This window comes from Haliotis rufescens, unplaced genomic scaffold, assembly GCF_023055435.1.
Source record: "Haliotis rufescens isolate VD_foot unplaced genomic scaffold, xgHalRufe1.0.p SCAF_1, whole genome shotgun sequence".
In the NCBI taxonomy this organism is placed as follows: Eukaryota; Metazoa; Mollusca; class Gastropoda; order Lepetellida; family Haliotidae; genus Haliotis; species Haliotis rufescens.
This window is the reverse complement of record NW_025963779.1, coordinates 90330858-90358505: the sequence shown is the minus strand read 5'-3', so window position 1 is coordinate 90358505 and position 27648 is coordinate 90330858. Positions and strand designations below refer to the sequence as shown.

Below are 27648 nucleotides of genomic sequence, written 5' to 3'. Positions count from 1 at the left end.
CGTCCCCTGCAACCCAGCAACGATCGATCCCGACACAGCGTGGTCATAAGAGCCGACGGTGTATTATTAGCGAATTATTTACTAGCAGTAGCTAATCGCTGCCTGAAGTAAGCACCTCACTCTCAGATTGATTACAAACAGATTAGCGGGGGTGAGAGACGCGTGCTCCAGGCAGGTAGACTGAGTAGGACGCCATGATGCTTGTCAACTGCGCAGAGAAGTCGCTGGAGGCTTGTTGTCCCAGAACACAAACAAATTAGAACAGAACAGAACAACAGAACTTTATTCACTCCAGGCTATGATCACAGCAAAATGAGGAGTTTACACAGGTCTATTTTTGTGACATGGCGGCAAATATACAGTATGTTCTATTTATTTGTACGAAAAATGTAGCGACAGAAACATGAGAAATGAGGCAGTGTCCTCAGAGTAGATATGTTTTCACATTGAAATAACTTGGTCATTTTGAAAACTGATGGTCCATAAATGTAATAAGGAGATAAGAACCTTCTTCTTGATTCTGGGCGGCCGGGTAGCCTAGTGGTTAAAGCGTTCACTCGTCACGCCAAAGGACCGGGTTCGATTCACCACATAGTACAATGTGTGAAGCTCATTTCTGGTGTCCCCCGCCGTGATATTGCTGGAATATTGCTACAAGTGGCGTAAAATCATACCCGCTCGCTCGCTCTTCTTGATTCATTAAAATACACACAAGTAAACAAATGGTATTCATCTGCAGTATCATTTGATGGACATAACATACATTTTCTTTCTATAAGAGGAATGTTCTGTTTCAACAGGTATCATCAGCATAGAGCGAGGCGAATAACTTCGCCGGCAGGTGTATCGTATACACGCGCATGAAAAAGTATGAATGGTTCAGTCATTTACCATTTCCTTGACAATAGATATCTCAACATTGTTGGCCGCTTTCCAACACGCGTCACGCTACGTGAGAATGGACTTGTGACTCTGCCTTAGTAGGAGATGGGGCCTGTCACGTTAAGGGACCTGGCTCGGGCGATTTAGTTGTGTCACAGAGTTTTATGCGAGTGGTTCAAACACCACTTTGTTCATCTGCTTTTTTTATACTTTAGCGTTCATGTAATTCAACAGTTAATACCCCAGTTATACATGAAGACAGTGTTTCAATTTCAAACTGGCTGTTAAACGCCTCCACTTATACTTAAAATCGGGACCATTTGTTTGTTGTTTAACGCCGCACTCACAAGTATTTCACCTAAACGACGGCGGCCCGGAAATAATCGAGATTGGACCACATACTGACGCCGTCGGGATACGATGACACGCCATGAATCAAGTCACTGAGTCAACCTGATCTGACGGAGACCTGATCTGACGGAGACCTGATCTGACGGAGACCTGATCTGACGGAGACCTCATCTGGCGAGGGGACCTGATCTGACGGAGACCTCATCTGACGGAGACCTCATCTGGCGAGGGGACCTCACCTGACGGAGACCTGATCGCGCGGGTGGACCTGATCTGATGAGGGGACCTGATCTGGCGAGGGCACCTGATCTGACGAGGGGACCTGATCTTACGGGGACCAGATGTGACGGGGGACCTGATCTGACGAGGGGACCTGATCTTACGGGGACCAGATGTGACCGGGGACCTGATGCGACTTGGGACGTGATCTGAGGAGGGTACCTGATGCGACTTGGGACGTGATCTGAGGAGGGTGCCTGATGCGACTTGGGACGTGATCTGAGGAGGGTACCTGATGCGACTTGGGACGTGATCTGAGGAGGGTACCTGATGCGACTTGGGACGTGATCTGAGGAGGGGACCTGATCTGACGGGGGACCATTATCTGTCGGGGATCTGATCTGACGGGGACCTGATCTGACGGGGACCAGATCTGACGGGGGACCAGAACCGACGGAGGACCATTATCTGTCGGGGACCAGATCTGACGGGGGACCTGATCTGACGGGGACCTGATATGACGGGGACTTGATCTGTCGGGTGACCTGATCAGACGGGGGACGTCATCTGACGGGGGCCTGATCTGACGGGGACCTGATCTGACGGGGGACCTGATCTGACGGGGACCAGATCTGACGGGGGACCAGAACCGACGGAGGACCATTATCTGTCGGGGACCAGATCTGACGGGGGGCCTGATCTGACGGGGACCTGATATGACGGGGACTTGATCTGTCGGGTGACCTGATCTGACGGGGACCTGATCTGACGGGGGACCTGATCTGACGGGGACCAGATCTGACGGGGGACCAGAACCGACGGAGGACCATTATCTGTCGGAGACCAGATCTGACGGGGGACCTGATCTGACGGGGACCTGATATGACGGGGACTTGATCTGTCGGGTGACCTGATCTGACGGGGACCTGATCTGACGGGGGACCTGATCAGACGGGGGACCTGATCTGACGGGGTACTAGATCTGACGGGGGACCTGATCTGACGGGGACCTGATCTGACGGGGGACCAGATCTGACGGGGGACCTGATCTGACGGGGTACTAGATCTGACGGGGACCTGATCTGACGGGGGACCTGATCTGACGGGGACCTGATCTGACGGGGACCTGATCTGACGGGGGACCTGATCTGACGGGGGACCTGATCTGACAGGGGACCAGATCTGACGGGGGACCTGATCTGACGGGGTACTAGATCTGACGGGGGACATGATCTGACGGGGACCTGATCTGACGGGGGACCTGATCTGACGGGGACCTGATCTGACGGGGACCTGATCTGACGGGGACCAGATCTGACGGGGTACCAGAACCGACGGAGGACCATTATCTGTCGGGGACCAGATCTGACGGGGGACCTGATCTGACGGGGACCTGATCTGACGGGGGACCTGATCTGACGGGGGACGTGATCTGACGGGGGCCTGATCTGACAGGGGACCTGATCTGACGGGGTACTAGATCTGACGGGTGACCTGATCTGACGAGGGACGTGATCTGACGGGGACCTGATATGACGGGGTACTAGATCTGTCGGGTGATCTGATCAGACGGGGGACGTGATCTGACGGGGGACCTGATCTGACGAGGGACGTGATCTGAGGAGGGGACCTGATATGAATGGGGACCTGAACTGACGAGGGGAACTGATCTAACGAGGGGACCTGATATGACGGGGAAGGTGTGACAGGGGACCTGATATGACGGGGACCTGGTGTGACGGGGGACGTGACCTGACTATCTCTTGGCGGGCCTACCCTAGCCACGTGTGTTACTGTTTCTGTGAAGGCCTACCCTAGCCACGTGTGCTACTATCTCTTGGCGGGCCTACCCTAGCCACGTGTGTTACTGTTTCTGTGAAGGCCTACCCTAGCCACGTGTGCTACTATCTCTTGGCGGGCCTACCCTAGCCACGTGTGTTACTGTTTCTTTGAAGGCCTACCCTAGCCACGTGTGCTACTATCTCTTGGCGGGCCTACCCTAGCCACGTGTGTTACTGTTTCTTTGAAGGCCTACCCTAGCCACGTGTGCTACTATCTCTTGGCGGGCCTACCCTAGCCACGTGTGTTACTGTTTCTGTGAAGGCCTACCCTAGCCATGTGTGCAAGTATCTCTTGGCGGGTCTACCCTAGCCACGTGTGTTACTGTTTCTGTGAAGGCCTACCCTAGCCACGTGTGTTACTGTTTCTGTGAAGGCCTACCCTAGCCACGTGTGTTACTGTTTCTGTGAAGGCCTACCCTAGCCATGTGTGCAAGTATCTCTTGGCGGGCCTACCCTAGCCACGTGTGTTACTGTTTCTGTGAAGGCCTACCCTAGCCACGTGTGTTACTGTTTCTGTGAAGGCCTACCCTAGCCACGTGTGCTACTATCTCTTGGCAGGCCTACCCTAGCCACTAGTTACTGCTTCTGTGAAGGCCTACACTAGCCATGTGTGCAAGTATCTCTTGGCGGGCCTACCCTAGCCACGTTAGCTACTATTACTTGGAGGGCCTACCCTAGCCACGTGTTTTACTATCTTCTGACGTCAGAAGGCAAGACATATTTAGGACACCCTTAAATAAATAATTAAAATAATCATAAAAATTTAGAAAGTTTAATCCAAGTATGAAAACCTCAAGCGTCATTAGATTTTCATCACATTTAAATTTGGAAAATCCCAACATTGTGCCTGTTCCCCCCAAAAACAAAACCCACACGTAAACAATGCCTATCAACATGTGGCTTTTGCTGTGAAATGCCTGGAGCGCATTATTTAGAGATTGTTATTTGTCGATTTGTTATTAAGCTCGTTCTTGACCCTTTTCCAGTTGCATACAGACCAGACCGACAGAGGTGTTGATGACGCAACACAGACTCTCCTGCATAAAATGTATAGCAACAGTATAGAATATTGTTAGTTTTGTATCCGCTTTCAATACAATACAGCCTTACTTATGCAGAAGCTTACTTTCATGGCCTTTAACTAAAAAAAAAAAGTTAAATGGATCAAATCTTTTATAGAAAACATCACTATCATTGAGACAAGTTAAGAAGACTGTTTCATGTTATTTGTTCGCAGTTAAGGGGGCCCCACGTGAAGTGTTTGAAGCGCCTGGTAAATATCTACAGGACGTGGGTCGGCGTGGTGCCGGGGTCACGTACACATGTAGCAGCGTAATGCGTCGTTACCGGCCGCGGGAACATGTCGGAAATATAGACAAAAACGGATGCAAAACACTTTACACTATATGATACATGGTGCGGTTTACTCAAACATTCTATTCATACGCGGTTCTAAATTTACTGCATTGACCAAAATTACATCTTGAACATCCATATTTTAAGACTGACATTATGGGTGCATAAGCATGTAAGATAGGTTTGGGACCGACAGACAGGTAGTATATATTTGAGTATTTGAGGCTTACCTCACAACAAAAAAGATTTCCATATAGATGAAGACATAGACCTGCCTATTAATCTAAAATGAAACACCAATAACAAATACATGAAAACAGCGTCGAGGCACGAGCTCCTAGGGGTGTGCAGTCTACATGTAAACAAAGACCGAAACTGAAAAAGTTGATGTCAGCATTGCTACTGCTTTGAACACAAGGCGATATCATCATACACGGAGAGAAATATACATGCCAAAGTTCAGCTCCCTCATTCCAATAAATTCACGAGAAAGGAGGCTCAAAAAGCGAAATATGCCTTTTGAGAGAATGTTAGAGCTTGGTAAAAACAAGGTCAAATTTAAAATATTGCCCCCTAAAATAACTAAACATACATCGCCCCACACTCCGTCGCAGTGGTGACTCAGCATAACACCACTGCCACAGGCTAATTTGCATATCACGTGACCGGACTTTTCTCTTGTTTGTAAACAAACGCGCTTTTTCAGAAATCAGTAAAGAACGGACTAATTCAAGCATTTGGGGGCGCTTTACATATTGTTTTGCATAACTATATAGATATGCTACTACAACTGCGACAGTGAGTTGCATGACAATATATATTTATGCATCAAAGTGACCGTGTCGCTAGCTCTCCGTTGGGCTTCGATGACAGCACGTGGAGCCGTACAACCAATGTAAACATAGGATAACTACACAAAAACAAGTAGATTTTTACGTATTTGCATACTTTCTCAATGAAAGTTAACGATTCTTTGACATTTGTTTATGAAAATGTGTAGACTTGTCAAACATGAAACGGATGAAAAGCATATGCAATATCTTGAATGAACTGTGAAAGATGTGACGAATCGTCACATGGCGCTGGCCTGTGGCAGAGGTACTATGCTAGCTGGCTGCCGGCCGCATGGAACTCTGGGTAGGAGAGTGACATCGCCCTACATAAGTATAAAACAGAGGTTGGGGGCACATAGCCCTGCATATGTATATAGACAATTGGATAATGCTTCGTCACACGTGACGACCACCGTTAGAGCCTATATACATAGGGTGTTGTGCTTATGGCTACAAATTTCCGTGTCTTCGAACACCTGCAATATACATAATATCTAAAAAGTTACCGAACACAACAGACTTCTATTGTCAGTGGTTACGCTTCTCTATTATAATTATGAAATAATTGCCTCGGCTAAGCAAAACATTTGTCAACAAATATATTGTGTATGAAGATTAATGAAACCGTCATGAACGTTCACACATGTAAGTTGATCTTTGTCTTGGCGGTCGGTTAACGAGTAAACACAGTTCGAGACCACTCACTTGTAGCCAACTACTGATCTATTGATCTTCGGCGTTCGGCGCTAATTAAGTCACGTCGCAACACAAGCGCGGGAAAATCTACCCCGGTCAAGATTGAACGTGTCGCTGTGTGACGTCACAGAGGGGACGCCACTGGTAGCTATGGAGAAGATGGCGGCCGGCATGTGACAGGTGCGTTGAAATTTACATGTCAAAGAAAGTGTGAGCGTTATTGTGTGTGCACCTCTTGTGTGTGTAGGCATACGTTGATTTTAAACACACATGTGCATGCTGAGCAATTGTGACGCAATGGTGTACAGTTACAGGTAGATCGCCTGTCATCAACCAAGTTGATTCGTCAGGTAGCATGGAGCCTTGTTTATTTTTTTATTTTATTGACAGCTGATCGAATGTGTGTGTGTGTGTGTGTGTGTGTGTGTGTGTGTGTGTGTGTGTAATGATGCCATGATGTGATAGATAGTTTACATTTGCTACAGAGTCGGTGAGCGTTTAATCCACGCACGTAGGATTCCTTGTCATTTATTGATCCTGCTGTGTTGGGGTTAAAAAAACATTCAATCATGATATGTCATTTGACAATAATTTGAAATTTTTGCAGACGTCTCAAATTTCGAAAGAGACATCACATAAAGTGACATCTATTTTTCTTATATTCTTTTCTTTATGTTTGAAATAACAACTCGACACAGTGCATGTTCATGGAAACTTTACTACCGTATTTTTGCAATGTGAACAAATGCAAGTCTGATTTAAGTCCCAGCCTTCCCAAACATGGGTTTGGGGGCACGGGTGGCCCATTTGTCTAAGGCGCTGCAATTCGCCATGCAGAGTTACGTCCCTTGGGCGCGCCAGCAACCTATGATTGTGGGTTTGAATCCTGGTTCACCCCGATTATGTCTCTAGGTTTGTCAGCACCATACCGCTGCTCGTGGGTTTCACCGAAGTGGTAAATGTCTGAGACCTGCATCACTTTGGGCTTTCCTCCCACATTAAGCTGACACGCCGTGATATAATTAACTGGAATACTGTTAAAAGTGGCTTTGAACCCAACTCACTCACTCACTCACTCCCAAACTTGGGGTTCTTGGGACACCTCACATATTTCACTGATTTGTGCCATAAGAAAAGACTAAAGTAATACAATTCATGTTAATTTCAAACCTGTAAATTGACATGTTGCACCAACTGGGATGGTAGTCATACTGTAAATCCTTGAATAAACGACCAGCGTTTATTTATTTTGGAAGATCCCGAGACCAAGCGTATATACATGGCAGACTTACTTGTTTCAGAAAGGGATGTTTACATCAAAGCCTTGTATTTTTTTCACTCACGTTCTGTTTCAAACTGTATACATATGGTATGGATTCTTGAAGACATTAATTGGTAGGATTCATCTTAATGCAATGAAGTATTACCTTTTAAAACCCTTTGTCAGGACCGCTGTGTCCAGTAGAAATCCAACAGGACCAGTATATTTTTATTTTATTTTATTTACAGACCACCATCATATAGCTTGAATATTGTTGAGTGTGGTAATAAACAACAAATAACCCCCCTCCCAAAACTGCACAACTTACGCCATCAAAAGAACGGGGTAATGAGATATAAACAAGACAAACATCACAAAAGGATGCGTGGAGAGCAATGTCCTTAGTTTGTAACAAACTCTTCCTGAACTAGCAAAGTCTCAGTGGGAGGTAGCTACATATGAAAGAGACTATTTGGGCAGGTACATCCAAAATCTGTTCCATGGATTGTAACACAATAGATTTGTTTGATTCCCATAGGTTTCTTAACAATTGCAACGTTTATCTACTTAAACAATTCACAATTTCTTTAGTTTTATCTATTTGTTCAGTATGGGGCACTGTCCAAATGTGCCCCCAGGACCTCGGTCCCCCTTACTCATTGCTGAAGACTAATTCCAACTCAGAAACTTCACTGGACCTATCAAATGTTGAACCTCCTACATGAACAGGTTGAATAGTATGTAAAATAGATATGGCAGAATGGTCCTAGTGCATAGGTTTACCATTTGTCCATATCTTTTTACAGCCCACATAGCCCATGTAGAACTCTCAATAGAACTTGGCACATGTAAAATTCCTAACCTCTATAGACGATGCCCCAAATACCCGACATGTCGAAGTATCAGTCTTCAAGAACTCACAAAACGCTGAGGAATCATTGAGCATGAAACCCGTGAAGATCCGTGGTAGAATAGGTCTTTATCTTGCCAGAAAAGGCGGCTATGCTTGTCATAAGAAGTGACTAACGAGATCGGGTGGTCAGGCTCGCTGACTTTGTTAATGCATGTCATCATATCTCAATTGCGTGGACAAACAAACAAACAAACAAACAAACTCATTGACCACATGCCATGGAACTTGGTATCAATGTTAAACAATACATTTGACCTAACAGGGATCTCTTAAGAAAGGTAACATGGGCTCTGATATTACTTATAAAAAAATAAAATATTTTACTCACAAAATCCTCACTGACCCTGGATGCAGGCATCTTCCATAGCCGAAATGCCAGAATGTGTGATGTCACCTCCAGTCATGGAAGTTAGGCTCCTGTTCTTTATTTGGAAAAAAATGAGTTATGCATGCTGTCCCAATATGCCTGCCCCTGTCTCCCCAATATGTCTGCATGCACTAGTGTATTACACAAGCCAAGGCAAGCATTCAACTTTCTGGGAACGAGTTGCAGAGAACAATTGTTTCAACAGAGGCCCCCCTATACATGTGGCTGTCTGTGCCCCCTACCCTGAACTCACTGTACATCGCCCTCCTATGGTGGTGTTTCAGGAGCATGTGCCCGGGACTGTAGCCACCTGCTGGATATACCGCCTGGACGTGGAGGCCGAACAAGGTAGGAATCCCTGGCAGTCCTCACGACACCATATTCACGCAGATCACATAGATCACAATCAAATGGGGAACCTACCTCTAGGGCTGTGATGAGTAGAAAAGAATGTACCCCTTTCTCAAAACCTAACCTGATCTGGAGTTCTAGATTTCAGCGGTAATATGCCACAATGTCCTTTCCATCCTATGTGAAAAAATGATTGAAAATTGAATTTGTCTGAACTTCTGAAATGTTAAATAAATGTTAGATAAATAATTGGACAGCATTTCATCTGGTACCCATATGCAAATATTACTCCGACAGAGCACAATTTCAGTATTGACTCTTTTGTGGACTTTGACGGTAATTGACCTCTGGTACACAGTATCCACCGCTAGCGATACTGACAGACAAAAGGTTTCAGGAACATCTAGGAGCCGGCTTTCCAAAAATACCAACCAAAGAAAAGGTCAATTCCAGCAATTAAGTAGAAGCAATCTCTTGGAGTAACATACGTTTGGCATACTGAGTGTGAAAAGCTGATTTTTCTAGCATCAAAAGAAAACCGGAGAGCATGAACATGGCCTGAGAAGACCACCTTTTGTTTGTATGTACCTACCTTTGAGGAAAATCAGCTTGGGACAAAGATTCATGTTTAAACAAGTAAAAAACACTTCCAGAGAGCATGAGGGCGGTCGGGCAGCCTAGTGGTTAAAGCGTTCGCTCATCACGCTGAAGACCCGGGTTCGATTCCCGACATGGGTACAATGTGTGAAGCCCATTTCTGGTGTCCCTCGCCGTGATATTGCTGGAATATTGCTAAAAGCGGTGTAAAACAATACTCACTCACTCACTCACTCCAGAGAGCATGTCATATCAGCCATTAAATTACTTCACTTAGCATTACCTCGCTGTTTGGTCTTGTATACACCCAAGCAAGGTATTGTTGAAAAGAACATCTTATTGTCATTCCTCTGAATGGCCAGTTGTGGTTGGAAGTTCCTTGTATTGAAGTGCCCATTGCACAGCTATAATTATAATGGCACGGCTTATATAAGACCTGAACCCTGAAGGGCACCCTTGGAAGTATTTTTTTGACAAAAGTACCTGGTGGCGAGTTTATGATATGATGCCTGTGATAAATGTACCGTCAGACAAGTAAACAATGTTAAACTAGACAAATACATTCCATAGCTGGTTACAGATGTGATCAATAGTTTCTGTACCAGAATCAGGGTATATTTTGTTAGTTACCTAATGCATTATGTTAAAGTTGTCTGTGAATCCTGCCATGGTGGATTAACATTTTGAATGTATGTCTGGAATTCTGGTGGACAAAGAGCTGTTGGCCTCACACAGGTCCTGACATCACCAGTGACCCCACCATGAGGTGGGTGAGGCAGATTTGTTATCTGGACCTGGAGTTGTATGAGACATGTAATCGGTACTTTGGCATCGTAGGTGTGAGCTTTCATTGTGTTTGATGTAAACTGGGGGTATATTTGATACTTTTATGAGTTTCACTGATGTATTTAGTCACACCAACCATTACCAATATAATTTCAGATAGATTATCTGTAATCTGTTTCCTATTAACAAGTGATCTGATCCTTGTGAAAGGTGTATGTGTTGCCTTTAAACAACTGATATGTTCCCAGTCGACAACAGCTGATTTTATCCAAGTAAATGGATAATTTTGTTCTAGTCAACAGCTTATTCGTTCCTATATACAGCTGATCTGTTCCCAGTCAACAGCTGATCTGTTTCCAGTCAACCGCTGATCTCTTCCCTGTCAACAACTGATCAGCTCTTAGTCAACAGCTGATCTGTTTCCAGTCAACAGCTGACCTGTTCCTAGTCAACAGCTGATCTATCCCCAGTCAACAGCTGATCTGTTCCCACTCAAGAGCTGATCTGTTCCTATGAACAGCTGATCTGTTGCTATGAACAGCTGATCTGTTCCCAGCCAATCAACAGCTGATCTGTTCCCAGTCAACAGCTGATCTGTTCTCAGTCAACAGCTGATCTGTTCCCAGTCAGCAGCTGATCAGCTCCCAGTCAACAGCTGATCAGCTCCGAGTCAATGGCTAATCTGTTCCCAGTCGACAGCTGATCTGTTTCCAGTCAACCGCTGATCTGTTCCCAGTCAATGGCTGATCTGTTCCCAGTCAATGGCTGATCTGTTCCCAGTCAACAGCTGATCTGTTTCCAGTCAACAGCTGATCTGTTCCCAGTCAACAGCTGATCTGTTTCCAGTCAACCGCTGATCTGTTCCCAGTCAACCTCTGATCTGTTTCCAGTCAACCGCTGATCTGTTCCCAGTCAATAGCTGATCTGATCCCAGTCAACAGCTGATCTGTTCCCAGTCAACAGCTGATCTGTTCCTATGAACAGCTGATCTGTTCCCAGTCAATGGCTGATCTGTTCCTAGTCAACAGCTGATCTATCCCCAGTCAACAGCTGTCTGTTCCCTGTCAAAAGCTGATCTGTAACCACTCAACAGCTGATCTATCCCCATTCAACAGCTGATCTGTTCCTATGAGCAGCTGATCTGTTCCCAATCAACGGCTGATCTGTTCCCACTCAACAGCTGATCAGCTCCCAGTCAACAGCTGATCTGTGATGTCCTCATCTACAAGGACTGATGATCTCATTAATGGTTCAATTGCTGATTCCAAGCATCTTGTTCACTCACCATAAACACACACACATCCTGTAATCAATGAAATGATCAGTACTATTGTGGCAAGTGAAAGCGACGAGCATGTTTGGGCGTGAATTGCACGCCTATTGACCACAGTGGAGTCAGTGCTTGTGACTGCCTAGCCCAGGCATAAGCAGAGTTTGTGTAGCAGGGCTTAGGTGGGGGTGATTTGAGCCACATAACACTGATAATTTCATAGTGACTCTGAATGGCTGGGTAATGGGTCAGTAGCGTTGTGGGCTGGGAATGTTTCAAGCACAAGAAGTGTTGTTGAGTTTGATCTGATGTTGATATAGAGCTTCAAGTACATGCCACTGTCTACGGGTGTTGAGCTCACCTGGGAATATGTGTTGTTCGCTCGTCAATGGCAGGACGTGACAGGTAAGTAATGCCTCACATTAATCTAAAAACTTGGACCTCAATGGGGCTGTGATACTTACATGGTGAATGGGCATATTGACATTTGCTGGAAACACTGTAGGTTTACAAGAATTTTTGTCACAGCACCAGGTTGCACTGTTATAGGAGGTTTTATTTGAGCTCAAAGTACTGGGAAAGTTGTTTTATGTTCGTCATAAAAATAGGTAAATTTTTGAAACCGACTTTTGATCATGTTATTTCTTACATATACAATAAACTACGGTTATAACGAACTCAAAGGGACCACTAATTTTAGTTTGTAATAACTGTAGTTTGTTATAAGCATATATACAGCATTTTTCAACAAATGCCTGGAACTAAAACATAAGTTTGTTATATCCTTCAGTTCATTATAAGCGTGTTCGTTTTAAACATAGTTTACTGTATAGGGAAAGTTAAACGAAAGTTGTGTATTATTGAGCCTTGGAAATATTTTTGTTGTATTGCTGACCACAGATTCATTTATGTTAGTAACACTTGCATTTGTAAGCATGTAGTGTTGTCATAGGTAAAGGTGTATGTTGTGTGGACCATGTAAGGTAGCTAGGAAGTGGACACTTTCTTGTTTTTGCACCTGTGTGATCTTGTTCTTACCCAGGGCCCTCTTCCACAAAGCAATCTTAGCACTGTGACTATTGTAAGCCTGTCTTAAGGGACAAGTTCAAAAGTCTGATGTCGGATAAAAATCTTAATTCCTTAAGTTTAGGGGTGGGGGAGTTGATGGACCTACAAGTTTTCCATCCGACAGAATCAATTTACCTGATTTCTAAATGTTTTGTATAGTAACTATACTAATCCCATCCTGTTTCAATCATATGCTGTTTGGACTTGTCATAAATACAGCCAGTCTTCCACAAGGTAGGGTTTTATCAATGCCGGCAATAGTAGTAAGTTGTTGTTTGTTTGTTGTTTAACGCCACACTCAGCAATATTCCAGTTATATGATGGCGGTCTGTAAATAATCGAGTCAGGACCAGACATTTCAGTGATTGACATCATGAACATTGATCCACACTTGGGATACGATGCCATGCATCAACCAAGTCAGCGACCCCGGCCAGCCGATCCCGTTAGTTGCCTCTTACAACAAGCATAGTCGCCATTTACGGCAAGCATGTGTCCTTATGATGATTACATTTTGCAAAACCATTAATAATGGCAAATGTCTACTTGTCCTTATGATATATTAACTATTGGGCAGTCTGGCAGGGACAACACGAATAGTGCCAGTTTCTAACGCTGAGCACATAATTCTGAAGTACCCACAGTTTGATGGCGTCAAGCCCAAGAAAGCATGACCATTTACACATAACACTGTGATTAGTGATGGAGTATGGTAAATATGGCTTGGAGGTATTGTGTGTTCAAAGATCAATGTTGTGTGGACAAAGGGTAAGTCAAGACACACATTTAAACATTATTGACATGCACTTGGCTCAAGTAGACATAAACATTAGTTGCATTTTTCAGCAATAGTATGCCCTGGTGCATGTTTTATATAGCTAAATCGAGCCCACTCAAGGCAAAAGGAGGATTAATGTTTGTTAATGTTGTGAATCGCTGTAAGTTCATCTATCAGTTATTACATAGAGGCAAACTATTGATGGCTGAAGGATGATGGACCCAAGCTTGTACTTAAAGTGTTGTTACTTTGTGGCCAGGGATGAATGCAGCAGCATGGCTCGGATCGGCTCCGGTACCAGTTGCTGGTACGAACACCAAGGAGGCGGTACTCTGTTAAACCTCCTTATATCAACTCACACCAGATCGGCCTATAGAGATCCTGATCAGTCGATGAATCTTCGTGGCGTAGTGACTCGGCATCAATGAAATCAATTTATCCCTGAGATTATTTTGTTCCTATTCGCCAGATTGTCTTCGCTAAGTGAATGAATTTGTTCCGAAAAGTTTGAAACACAACAGTTCCCTGCCAAGACCAATTGAAAAACAAACATTCTTGGATATCTTTATCAATTATAGACTCTTCTGACAACTGTCCGAGAAATTTAAATCCTGACCGTAGTGAACACATCTGTTTATCTGTCTTCCAGGTGATAAACCACAATCTGTATTTGATTTGTAAGAAATATTTGCCGTACATTGACATCCGTTTAGGTAGGAATATCCGCCGTTATCAGAGATTAGCCCGACAGGAGGGATTGTCAGGAGGTTGAGTGTTTGGCCTACTGGCCCAGGTGTGACAGGCATGGTGATTATAACATTAGCAGATCATCTTCAGATCAATCATGCTGTTACTAGTTTGTGATATCTTGGTAATACATAAACAGTCATTAGATATTGCATTTACTCCACAGGTTTGCTATCCAATATTTCTCATTTTTTCTTTAATGGATTTCATGGTCAATATGCCAGGATCCAAAACCATGGAAACAAAAACAAAAGAAATTGTTGCCAGGGTTGGTTTAAAAATCAGATGTCCAAAATAGGCTCATTTTTTATTGAACAATATTTGTTCTCTTTGTTGTTTTATATATGTCAATACATTCGTCCATAATGCAAGAAACTATGTTGACTTTGGTATAGCTAACAAACCAGATGGCTCATATAGTCTGTGTGAGCTTTTCTGAATGCGTCAATGAATTAAAATTATGAACTAAAAACTGAAACAAAATCACAGCTCATGACAACTTTTTGAGCAATTGGGTTTCTCTTTTAATTGGCTTTTGACATTTTTCATTGGGTAACCAATATATTTTAACTCATCTATTCATCACTCTTTGGGGTATTTCCCCAAAATTAGTGAACATTTTAAGATTTAATAAATATGAAATAACGTTGTAGATGTACATGATAAGTGTTCTAAATATATAGGCTTGACTCGGAAAGTAAATTAGCTTGTAATTGTGTTTTGGAAATTAGCTCCCTTGTATGCATTTGGGTATTTTGGCTGTTTTTATACATTTGAGTTATTCATTTAATGCTTGCGTTTCTGTACGCAAGTGAAGTGAAAGTAATCAGGTTTTGAATATTTTTTGGGGTTTTTTTTATGCAAATACGCTGCTTATCTGTAGCTCTGAAAATCAAAGAATTCAGGTTTCATGCAGTCTCTCATGATACGTTGTGTGACCAGTCATAATATTAAAAAAATCACAGATAACTCATTTCACAGAGCTTAAACTATTTCATGCAAAGTTTGGTCTGGTCATACGTAAGTTTGCATTTGGTGAATAGAAAATAATTCTTTCCATATTTAATATTTTTGTTAATTATTTTGAGGTTGGTTGATCTGTATGCCAGTGAAGAAAATGTATGACTTGAGATCGTTATATGTGTGTCCCCTGACCAAGTATATGATTACAGTTGAAGTACTGCGGGGATGATAAGGCACAACTGGTCTTGTGTTGCACTACAGCAGGGTAGTCTATACCAGCTGAATTAATCTGTTGACTTGCGACAGGGATGTTTTATGAGGGATTAGAAACTATGGCCGATATCAGAGATATCAGTAGTCGTGGGTGTAGGGGCAGGAATAAGAGATGTTTTATTACAACTGCTAAGTCTGTTAGGCTAGGATGATCCTTGGTCAAATAGGTCTCTTTTGAAAACTGTGTTGCCATTATGATCGGTTTGCTTTTATATAGACACTGCTGTGTGATATATCACTCCTGGCTTGCCTGTGATTCGGATTTGATCAATGGTTATACATGTATTCAGTTCATGTTGGTAGTGTAAGAGAGTTGTACTTAAATTTTCAATATTGCATTTAAAATTGGCATAGATGTTTTAGATTTTTGAAAAATTAAGTTCAAATAAAATGAATTAAGATGAATATGAGAAAATGGCCAAAGTTTATTTTTCTAGAGACGTCTATAAAAAAAAGAAGTATAAAATAACAATGAAATGAATTAAAATCAGTATGAAAAAAACGACAATTTTTATAAAACCTTTTTTTTTATATTTCAGAAGTTGGTGTGATTACATTGTTTGGTAGTCATGTAAGTGTTGTTAAACCTATGGCACCTGTTCGTTATAATGTTACCACTGCCATCAGGGTTGAAAGATTCATGTATTTGCACATGTCAGCCCCCTTATTAGCGACTGAACGGTCGCATACGCGACTGAATTTTAACACCATTATTTTAATTTTGGTTACCAGTTTGGCTCCTTAATTATTGTCATCTTTACTGTAGAAATAACCGATTCATAGCTGGATGTTATTTGCAAGATCGACGAGAGAAAATAATGTCCGTATTCCATAGCACATCACCGGCATGTAAACACTGTAATATCACAAACTATCTTCAGTCTTAAATTCTTTTCAATTACAAATGGGGGCACGGGTGGCCCAGTCGTCTAAGGCGCCGCAATTCGCTGTGCAGAGTTGTGTCTCTTGGGCATGCCAGAAACCTATGATTGTGGGTTCGAATCCCGGTTCGCCCTGATTATGTTTCTAGGTTTGTCAGCACCATACCCATGCTCATTGGTTTGACCGAGCGGTAAATGTCTGAGACATGCATCACTTCGGGCTTTCCTCCCACTATAAGCTGACACGCCATGATATAACAGTAACTGGAATAATGTTAAAAGCTGCGTTAAACACAACTCACTCACTCACTCAAATAAAAGTAATAATATCCCAAGTGCATTTCACCTGAAGTCCAGTTTTGTATCATAAGCATCCAATGAAAAGCGTTTGTGTAGCAAGCTCCATACATACTGCACAGAATGCGCTATTTGTGTAGTTTTAACATAGTGGTAGTGTTTGGAGTATTGACTTTGATTTGCTGTTCGACAGTGACATGCAAACTTGTGGTGTTTTCATTATTTCGTCAAAAACATCCAAGCAGTGAAATGATGTCGAAAGGGGTAGAATAGGTCTTCAGCCCATGCTTACCGTAAAAGACAACTATGATTTTCGTAAAAGGCGACTGACAGGATTGAGTGGTCAGGCTCGCTGACTTGGTTGATGCATGTCGTCGTATCCAAATTGAGTGGATCGATGCTCATGACATCAATCACTGGATTGTCTGGTCCAGACTCGATTATTTACAGACTGCCGTCACATAGCTGGAATATTGCGTTAAACAACATACAAACAAACAATCAAACTCATTTGCTGTCATTTTTTTATGATCCCCCCTTAATCTCAACCCCCACTATAAATGAGCAGTGACCCTTAGTTTTTTATGAATGATGGCTTATTTTGCTCTAATGTATCATGGAAGTATATTCCATATTTTCTTACCTGGGAGAGTATGATTGATTTGATTGATTTGTGACTAATGAAGGTAGTTTTCTGTTTTCATATATTTTCTTACAGATGTTCTTTTTCATTATAAGTTTATTATCAAGCACCCATTCAGTGAAGCAGGCAATCTCGTCAGGTTTATTGAAGGTTGTCATGTGGAAACACTACTTGTAGTAATTCCTGACTTATCTAATACCTGTTATTGATAAGGAACTCTGCATGCCTTTAAGCTAAGCCTTGTGTAAGCATGTTTTGACATACATAATTGTATATTGTAGTACATTCCTGGAGTAATACTTGAGGCAGTAGAAGGTATAGGGCTTCCCTGGCTACTATACATGTATACCAGGTAAACAGCCCCGGTGGAATGTAGGGGGTCGGGGATTAGGAGGCCTAGGGACTGACAGCAGGCTGGGGACATTTACAGGTGTATACTTGCCCTGCTGGGACACAGATATAATTATCATAAACTATTGACTTGAAACATGGATAGTTGCGTACTGAATGGTAGGGCTGTCAAAAAAGATTGATGATTGGAATTCGGAACAGTTGGCACATTCGGTACATTTGGCACATTAGGCACCATAACCTCATGGGTTCCGCCGTAGTGGTAAACACCTCAACCTGCATCACTTAGGGCTTTACTCACGGGCGGTTGGGGCGGTCGGGTAGCCTAGTGGTTAAAGCGTTCGCTCGTCACGCCGAAGACCCGGGTTCGAATCCCGACATGGGTACAATGTGTGAAGCCAATTTCTGGTGTCCCCCGCCTTGATATTGCTGGAATATTGCTAAAAGCGCCGTAAAATCATACTCACTCACTCACTCACTCAGGGGCGGTGGGGTAGCCTTGTGGTTAAAGCATTAGCTTGTCATGCTGAAGACCTGGGTTCGATTCCCCACATCGGTACAATGTGTGAACCCATTTCTGGTGCCCCCCGTGATACTGCTGGAATATTGCTAAAAGCGGCAGAAAACCATACTCATTCACTAAGGCTTAATTCCCAAATTAAGCTGAACTGCAGTGATATAACTGAAATACTGTGGCTTCAAGTGTCTGTAAACCAACGCCCACACATGCTAGGGACATGGATTATGCTACGTTCACTGACTAAAAGCCATGTAGATTACCAGCATACAACACACCAAACCTTGACCACAGGCATGTGAGGTGAGTGAGGGGAAAAGGGGTTTTGAAATGATCACATACTTAAATATAGTGCACTGCATGCACATTCGTGTGTGTGTGTCTGCTTGTACTAGACCGGACTAATGCCATTGTTTCAGTGCAAGCCCACTGAGATACCATGTCGCATTTTAACTTGGATAGTGTTCTGATTATGAGCAGACCAGTCCTTGTGTTTTCCCTTAATGCTGAACACCAGGCAGGTTTACAAGGACCATCTTTGAATGACTTTTGGTATGCCGCACCGGGGTTTGAACCACTGACCTTTTGTTCTCTGTGAAGACTTTTCCATGAAGACTGCCTTCATTTTGTGCTATTGTTTTATGGTTTGTACCGAAAGTTTTGTATCCCAATATTACAACTGGCAATATCCCCACTGGATGTGCTCTCTCGGTATGTGTGTCTGGTTGTGTCTAGACACTATTAAACCTCTCACCTCAATTAAAGGTTTCCTTTCTCAGCGTCTTTATGGCTTCTAATATCCATAAACATTGATTGACAATTTTAGAGTTTATTCAAACTATATGTCTGAGGTGAGTGCACCCCAGGCCTTGCCAGGTACAGGGCCTATCAAACAGCCATCTACACCAGCCTGACACTGCCAGGAACAATTACCTGTGAGATAGTAGATACCTGGGCTGTATACAGGGCTATTGTTGCTGTGGAAGTCACAGAAAATGCACCTATTGTCCAGCCAGGACTCCAGGAACACCACGGATCCCCACTCAGCCCAGTAGTCGGTTGTTGTATCTGGAACTACAGAATAATGCCAACACTGCTGTGAAGAAGTTTATATGGTTCTTAGTGATAACATTGGGTTGGAACTTGTTCCGTGGCAACTGGGATAAGTCTGCACACCTGAACCAGTTTGTCTATGATTAGTAAAAGGTGATTCTTTCTTCAAACAGAATTTACTCGGGGATGTGTTTGTGTGTTACACTTTCCAAGCTTAGTCATTCTACCGTATATAACTTGTGTTAATTCCAAAAGATTTCATTGTCCATGGTCAGATTGGATGAGATAATCAACGTACAGCATAATAACATAGGAACCCTAGGAAGAGATGTTTTGGATGTCAACTTTTTTATTATGAGGAACACAATGTTTCGTAGAGCTGGGACGATACACCAACTGTGCGATCTGATACGTATCACGATACTTTGCTCATGATCTGATACGTATCACGATACTTTGCTCATGATCCGATACGTATTGTGATACTTGCATGTGCACTTATCTGTGGTGCGTAAGCCATCTTTTTCATAGAAAGGATTGCCAAATACCTGGCACACTGATGATTTACAGTGGGCAGTGTCAGGTATGGCGCAATGGATGAAAATATTTACGCGTTCACTACTCATTTTCATTAGTTTTGTGTTTTCTTTTTCGTTGTTTAACGCCGCACTCAGCAATATTCCAGCTATATGATGGCGGTCTGTAAATAATCGAATCTGGACAAGACAATCCAGTTATTGACATCATGAGCATTGATCCACGCATTTGGGATATGATGACATGCCATTTTCACTCGTAATTCAAGAAAACATTTAAGGTAAGAATCGATACTTTTTACTTCGTGTGCGACTGTGATCGATACTTGTATAGAGAAGTAAAAAATCGCGATATCGGTGTATCATCCCACCACTAATGTTTCAGATTATATACTTACTCCTTCATCATTCACCTGATGAAGGAGTAATTTAAGTATATACTCCGAAACGTAGTAATCCTCTTTATAAAGAAGTTGACATCCATAAAATTTCTTCCTTATGTGTATCACTGAATTTCCTTTCAAAGACTTAACATAGGACCCTGTTCTACTGGATCTATTACATATCTGATATGTGACATTGCCCTCCCAATGAGGGGACTTGAGTGTTAATATGACCAGGGTATGTGTGATCACCAGCCAATGTGACAGGTTTGTGATATATACGGTGTGTGTTCGAGTCTCTGTGGGGAGGGCAAGGAGGTCCTGCCTTCAGTTGTCTGACCAGCAGTATTTGGACAGGCCATGTGTGATTTATACTGTACTTGTTGAGAGCAGTTGTTCCAGCACTCTTGGAGTCATATTGGACAATAAAAGTCATTTTATGGCTAGCCCTACGCTGTATGTTGAATTTACCAACATTACTGACATTGGCACTGAATGATCGCCAGTTCGGTTGTGTCATTATATGTTGCATTGTGTTGCATTGTGTTGGATTGAGTTCAATACAGTTTGTTGCATCAGACTATATGTGGTAACGTCTTTCATGGTGTACGTTGAGATGCTAGATATTTCATAATATGGCTAACCAGGCCATGACGGATGTGTAGAAGTTGGTTATTCATAGAAACCCAAGCTTTATGGATTTCACTGTAACACCATGGTGATTCTGGGTTAGAATTGGTCCCCAATGACCTGTGCTTGTTGCAAGAGGTGACTGATTGGATTGTGTGGTCAAGCTCGGCAACGTGGTTGATTGCGTGTCATTGCACTTAGACGTGGGATATAAATCACTGGTATGTCTGGTCTGGTCAAATAGCAGGAATATTACTGCTGAACAACAAACAGCAAGTTCAGCATTCTTTATACGCAAAGTTTCGAGGATAGAACTTACAAGTAACTTTTAAGACTGAATGATGTTACAGTAGTTGTTACCATATTGGTAGTGGTGATGAGAATCTTGATGTCATCTTGAAGTACCATTTTCTTGTGTAGAATGACGTGTTTGTGCGTGGCGTGGCGTGGCGTGGCGTGGCTCGGCGTGGCTCGGCGTGCATGCATGGCATGTTTTTTTATTAATGAATGTGTAAACTGATTGGCAGATGCCATTAAGTTAACTCACCATTGTTAACAGCGATCATGGTGAGATTATCATAGTTAGCACCTTTATATAAACATTAGTTGTGAGGGAATTAAGACCTATCATAAATGATGTACTAGGACTCATTGTGTGCAGTACATCCGCCATGTTTGTGTTTGTCCATGTATCAGCCAGACAGCTGTATTATAATACATCCAGGCCTCCTGGATATGTACAGTATATTCCAAGTGGGGTCAAGTGCTAAATATGATATCTCCCCAATAACTACTTAGATTATCATTCATTGTATGGTGTGTTATTGGTAATGTCTCACTTTAAGGCACTGAGTTAAAACATGTTTCTTGAAGGAACTTATGTGTGTTGAACAGTTTTCATTCGCAGATGTTGTCAGGCCTAAGATTTTCCAAATACTTTGATTAATTTGAATGTTACAGCTACAAGTACGTCTTATACAAAACACGTACGCTTATTAACTTTTATTGGAGGATATCATGCATGTTTTCCCTTCCTCCACAGACACAGCAATATTGTTATTAGTTCAATGGCACTTTCCTGTGAGCAGCCTGTTCTACTGATCACTGTGTATTGATGACGGTGTATTGATCATTGTCTATTGTATATCTATTGTACAGATATATCTGCTCATCACTGTGTATTGGTCACTGTGTATTGATCACTGTGTATTGATCACTGTGTATTGGTCACTGTGTATTGATCACTGTGTATTGATCATTGTGTATTGATCACTATGTATTGATCACCGTGTATTGGTCACTGTGTATTGATCACTGTGTATTGGTCACTGTGTATTGATCGCTGTGTATTTATCATTGTGTATTGATCACTGTGTATTGGTCACTGTATTGATCACTGTGTATTGGTCACTGTGTATTGATCACTGTGTATTGATCACTGTGTATTGATCATTGTCTATTGGGATATCTATGGTATAGATATATCTGCTCATCACTGTCTGTTAATCACTGTGTATTGGTCACTGTATTGCAGGTTGATGGTGAGACGGGGGCACTAGGAACCATGTCCTGCTATGACACCCTGGGATACCGGGGCAGCCCGGGCCGCTCCCCACTGCGAGGCGTCCACGACCTGACCACAATGTACCCGGACTCGGACAGCGGTATCAGGTCAGTAGGCACTTGTCACCTGGTATGTGAGATGTTGTCAGTAGGCACTTGTCACCTTCAGTGTGAGGTGTTGTCAGTAGGCACTTGTCACCTCATATGTGAGGTGATGTTAGTAGGCACTTGTCACCTCAGATGTGAGGTGTTGTCAGTGGGCATTGCCACCTCATGTGTGAGGTGTTATTAGTAGGCACTTGTCACCTCATTCGTAAAGTGTTGTCAGTTGGTACTTGTCACCTTCAGTGTGGGGTGTTGTCGCTAGGCACTTGACACCTTCAGTGTGAGGTGTCAGTAGGCACTTGTCACCTTCAGTTCAATATCATTTCCTTTTCTCAGCTCCACATTCCGCACAAAATCCAGAGTCTTCACAACCGATGATTTTTCAATGGCTCCTACCAGACTTACAAGATCAAGGTCAATGTCAAGGCTGAATTCTGGAAGTCGAGACACATCCCCAACAGGAAGTGTGGTGTCACTGACCATGCCAGTGGACTACTCTATACGCAATCTCCATGACAACCTAGAAGACAGTGAGACACGGAGATCGGTCCTGATGCACAAGCTGAAGGAAGCTCAGGAGACTCTATCAGTGAGTACCTGTGTGTGGATAACGTGTTGTGTTGTGAGTACCTGTGTGTGAATGACGTGTTGTGTTGTGAATACCTGTGTGTGGATGACGTGTTGTGTTGTGAGTACCTGTGTGTGGATGACGTGTTGTGTTGTGGTGAGTACCTGTGTGTGGATGGATTGTTGTGTTGTGGTGAGTACCTGTGTGTGGATGGATTGTTGTGTTGTGGTGAGTACCTGTGTGTGGATGGATTGATGTGTTGAGGTGAGTACCTGTGTGTGGATGGATTGTTGTGTTGTGGTGAGTACCTGTGTGTGGATAGATTGTTGTGTTGTGGTGAGTACCTGTGTGCGGATGGATTGTTGTGTTGTGGTGAGTACCTGTGTGTGGATGGATTGTTGTGTTGTGGTGAGTACCTGTGTGTGGATGGATTGTTGTGTTGTGGTGAGTACCTGTGTGTGGATGGATTGTTGTGTTGTGAGTACCTGTGTGTGGATGGATTGTTGTGTTGTGGTGAGTACCTGTGTGCGGATGGATTGTTGTGTTGTGAGTACCTGTGTGCGGATGGATTGTTGTGTTGTGGTGAGTACCTGTGTGTGGATGGATTGTTGTGTTGTGGTGAGTACCTGTGTGTGGATGGATTGTTGTGTTGTGGTGAGTACCTGTGTGTGGATGGATTGTTGTGTTGTGAGTACCTGTGTTTGGATGGATTGTTGTGTTGTGGTGAGTACCTGTCTGTGGATGGATTGTTGTGTTGTGGTGAGTACCTGTATGTGGATGGATTGTTGTGTTGTGGTGAGTACCTGTGTGTGGATGGATTGTTGTGTTGTGGTGAGTACCTGTGTGTGGATGGATTGTTGTGTTGTGAGTACCTGTGTGTGGATGGATTGTTGTGTTGTGGTGAGTACCTGTGTGTGGATGGATTGTTGTGTTGTGGTGAGTACCTGTGTGTGGATGGATTGTTGTGTTGTGAGTACCTGTGTTTGGATGGATTGTTGTGTTGTGGTGAGTACCTGTCTGTGGATGGATTGTTGTGTTGTGGTGAGTACCTGTATGTGGATGGATTGTTGTGTTGTGGTGAGTACCTGTGTGTGGATGGATTGTTGTGTTGTGGTGAGTACCTGTGTGTGGATGGATTGTTGTGTTGTGAGTACCTGTGTGTGGATGGATTGTTGTGTTGTGGTGAGTACCTGTGTGTGGATGGATTGTTGTGTTGTGGTGAGTACCTGTGTGTGGATGGATTGTTGTGTTGTGGTGACAACCTGTGTGTGGATGACATGTTGTGTTGTGAGTACCTGTGTGTGGATGGATGATTGTGTTGTGAGTACCTGTGTGTGGATGGATTGTTGTGTTGTTGTGAGTACCTGTGTGTGGATGGATTGTTGTGTTGTGGTGAGTACCTGTGTGTGGATGGATTGTTGTGTTGTGGTGAGTACCTGTATGTGGATGGATTGCTGTGTTGTGAGTACCTGTGTATGGATGGATTGTTGTGTTGTGGTGAGTACCTGTCTGTGGATGGATTGTTGTGTTGTGGTGACAACCTGTGTGTGGATGACATGTTGTGTTGTGAGTACCTGTGTGTGGATGGATGATTGTGTTGTGAGTACCTGTGTGTGGATGGATTGTTGTGTTGTTGTGAGTACCTGTGTGTGGATGGATTGTTGTGTTGTGGTGAGTACCTGTGTGTGGATGGATTGTTGTGTTGTGGTGAGTACCTGTGTGTGGATGGATTGTTGTGTTGTGGTGAGTACCTGTGTGTGGATGGATTGTTGTGTTGTGAGTACCTGTGTGTGGAAGGATTGTTGTGTTGTGGTGAGTACCTGTGTGTGGATGGATTGTTGTGTTGTGGTGAGTACCTGTATGTGGATGGATTGCTGTGTTGTGAGTACCTGTGTTTGGATGGATTGTTGTGTTGTGGTGAGTACCTGTCTGTGGATGGATTGTTGTGTTGTGGTGAGTACCTGTGTGTGGATGGATTGTTGTGTTGTGGTGAGTACCTGTGTGTGGATGGATTGTTGTGTTGTGGTGAGTACCTGTGTGCGGATGGATTGTTGTGTTGTGGTGAGTACCTGTGTGTGGATGGATGATTGTGTTGTGAGTACCTGTGTGTGGATGGATTGTTGTGTTGTTGTGAGTACCTGTGTGTGGATGGATTGTTGTGTTGTGGTGAGTACCTGTGTGTGGATGGATTGTTGTGTTGTGGTGAGTACCTGTGTGTGGATGGATTGTTGTGTTGTGGTGAGTACCTGTGTGTGGATGGATTGTTGTGTTGTGAGTACCTGTGTGTGGATGGATTGTTGTGTTGTGGTGAGTACCTGTGTGTGGATGGATTGTTGTGTTGTGGTGAGTACCTGTGTGTGGATGGATTGCTGTGTTGTGAGTACCTGTGTATGGATGGATTGTTGTGTTGTGGTGAGTACCTGTCTGTGGATGGATTGTTGTGTTGTGGTGACAACCTGTGTGTGGATGACGTGTTGTTTTGTGAGTACCTGTATGTGGATGGATGATTGTGTTGTGAGTACCTGTGTGTGGATGGATTGTTGTGTTGTTGTGAGTACCTGTGTGTGGATGGATTGTTGTGTTGTGGGGAGTACCTGTGTGTGGATGGATTGTTGTGTTGTGGTGAGTACCTGTGTGTGGATGGATTGTTGTGTTGTGGTGAGTACCTGTATGTGGATGGATTGTTGTGTTGTGGTGAGTACCTGTGTGTGGATTGATTGACATCATCAAGATGAGTCATTGTGTGTACATGTGAGTGGATGGATGGAAATAAACCTTTATGTATGGTATTCAATTGCAAAATATTCAGTAAGAGCATCATGTTTGAATGTGTCCTACAACAGAAACAGCTGTATGTCCTTGCATGTCCTTGCAGCTACAGAACAACAGGCTGTCCAAGATAGAAACCTCAGCCAAGGACAACGCTGTCATTGTAGAGGACCTGAAGTTTAAGGAGAGAGTAAGTACTTGTCCTTCCATGGTAGTACAGCATAGTTACATTGCACAGTAGTACTGTGGTTACATTTGATTGTTGTGGTACATTGTTACATTTCACTGTAGTATTTCATTGTTATATTGCAATCTAGCAGATTGTTTCATTACACTGCAGTACTGTATCCAGTGACATACAGTGTTGCATTGCCAATATTTCAGCCATAGCCCCCTTCAGCATTTGAAATTAAGTATTATTTTTAAGCTTGACATCATCTTAAAAAAAGTGTGACACCTCTGTCTTCTGTTCAAGGAGTACCGGAAGAAGATCATGAGCCTGGAGAAGGCCGAGGAAGAGAAGGAGGTGGTGCAGATGGAGAACATCCGACTACGCCAGGAGATGCAGGACAGGTGGGTGGAACCTTGTACCTTGTACAGTGAGTGAGTGGGAGGGGTTTGGAAAGACTGGGAGGGGCTGTAGGTGTGGCGGTTGGGTGGGCAGGTGTGTGGACACGCTTGTACTGGTCTACGTTGTTAGAGTTCAGACATGAGTGCAGATGAATTCATGCGAATGTTGAAATATCTGCCTATTGACCTTTCAGAATCACAGCCCTTGACTTCCAGCTGAAGTCTCTACAGAGCCAGCACCAGTCTTCCGAAGTTGAAAACAATACACGCACCAGTCTGCTGGACCAGACCACATCTTGCCTCTCTCTCCTGGAGGAGGAGAACACCAAGCTCCAGAAGGTAGAGCACCGCCCCGTGCCCCATGCCCATGCCCATGCCCAATGCCCTATGCCCTATGCCCCATGCCCATGCCCCTGCCCCATGTTCCCTGCCCCCTGCCCCCTGCCCATGTTCCCTGCCCCTTGCCCATGTTCCCTGCCCCCTTCCCCATGTACCCTGCCCCCTGCCTCATGTCCCCTGCCCCCTGCCTCATGTACCCTGCCCCGCCCCCTTCCCCATGTACCCTTCCCCATGTACCCTGCCCCTGCCCCCTTCCCCATGTACCTTGCCCCATGTCCCGTGCCCCCTGCTTTCTGCCCCATGTCCCCTGCCAGTGCTTAAGGTAACATCCTACTGCCCATCTACATCCACTAGTGTTATGAAAATACCAAAGGTGGAAAAATGTAAACAAGTAAAATAGTTTTCCTGGCTCTGCGTGTTTGTTATCTGTTCACCAAAAGTGAAAGCATCATCAGCTTGGTTGAACCTGCTCTTGTGTTCCCTCATGGCTAAATTTTAAAATGGACCTCAGGGGATAGAGAATATGGACATGGGATGTCCTTCCCAGAGTTGTTGTGTTGGGGCCGGGAATATGTAGCTCAGAGGTCACTAAGGCTATCTGTACAGTGAACGGCACATGGGTTTGATTCAGTTAATAAATCATCAGTCGTGTTTTGTCAGATGTCTGCAGAGTGAAGAAGGGTAAGTTGATTGGAAATTAAAATAATATTTTCTGTATGTTGCAGGAACGTGACTTTTTACAAAGTGAAGTTGGTTCTATGAAAGAAATAGTAGAGATGACGAAGGCTAATCTGCATATGATGTCACAGGAGAGGAACAATGTGAGGAACAGCTTGGACAGTGTTACACAGGTAGGACAATGTTACACAGGTAGGACAATGTTACACAGTT

At 43.6% G+C, this 27648-nt stretch overlaps 1 protein-coding gene across 12 annotated transcripts in view; it reads left to right on the top strand.

Annotated features, from left to right (window-relative positions):
- Positions 1 to 6274: 6274 nt before the first annotated feature.
- Positions 6275 to 27648, top strand: part of LOC124134232 (girdin-like) — a 71159-nt gene continuing 49785 nt past the window's right edge. For 10 of the 12 annotated variants that reach the window (XM_048403361.1, XM_048403356.1, XM_048403365.1 and 7 more), the window contains exons 1-8: positions 6275 to 6358; positions 9004 to 9067; positions 22378 to 22514; positions 22848 to 23100; positions 25955 to 26038; positions 26324 to 26421; positions 26613 to 26757; positions 27483 to 27608. In XM_048403361.1, coding sequence (XP_048259318.1) covers positions 22408 to 22514; positions 22848 to 23100; positions 25955 to 26038; positions 26324 to 26421; positions 26613 to 26757; positions 27483 to 27608 — 813 coding nt within the window. In that variant the 5' untranslated portion in view covers positions 6275 to 6358; positions 9004 to 9067; positions 22378 to 22407. Of the gene's footprint in view, positions 6359 to 9003; positions 9068 to 11875; positions 12129 to 22377; positions 22515 to 22847; positions 23101 to 25954; positions 26039 to 26323; positions 26422 to 26612; positions 26758 to 27482; positions 27609 to 27648 lie in introns of those variants that run through there. The other 2 variants (XM_048403346.1, XM_048403342.1) reach the window with 2 other exon arrangements.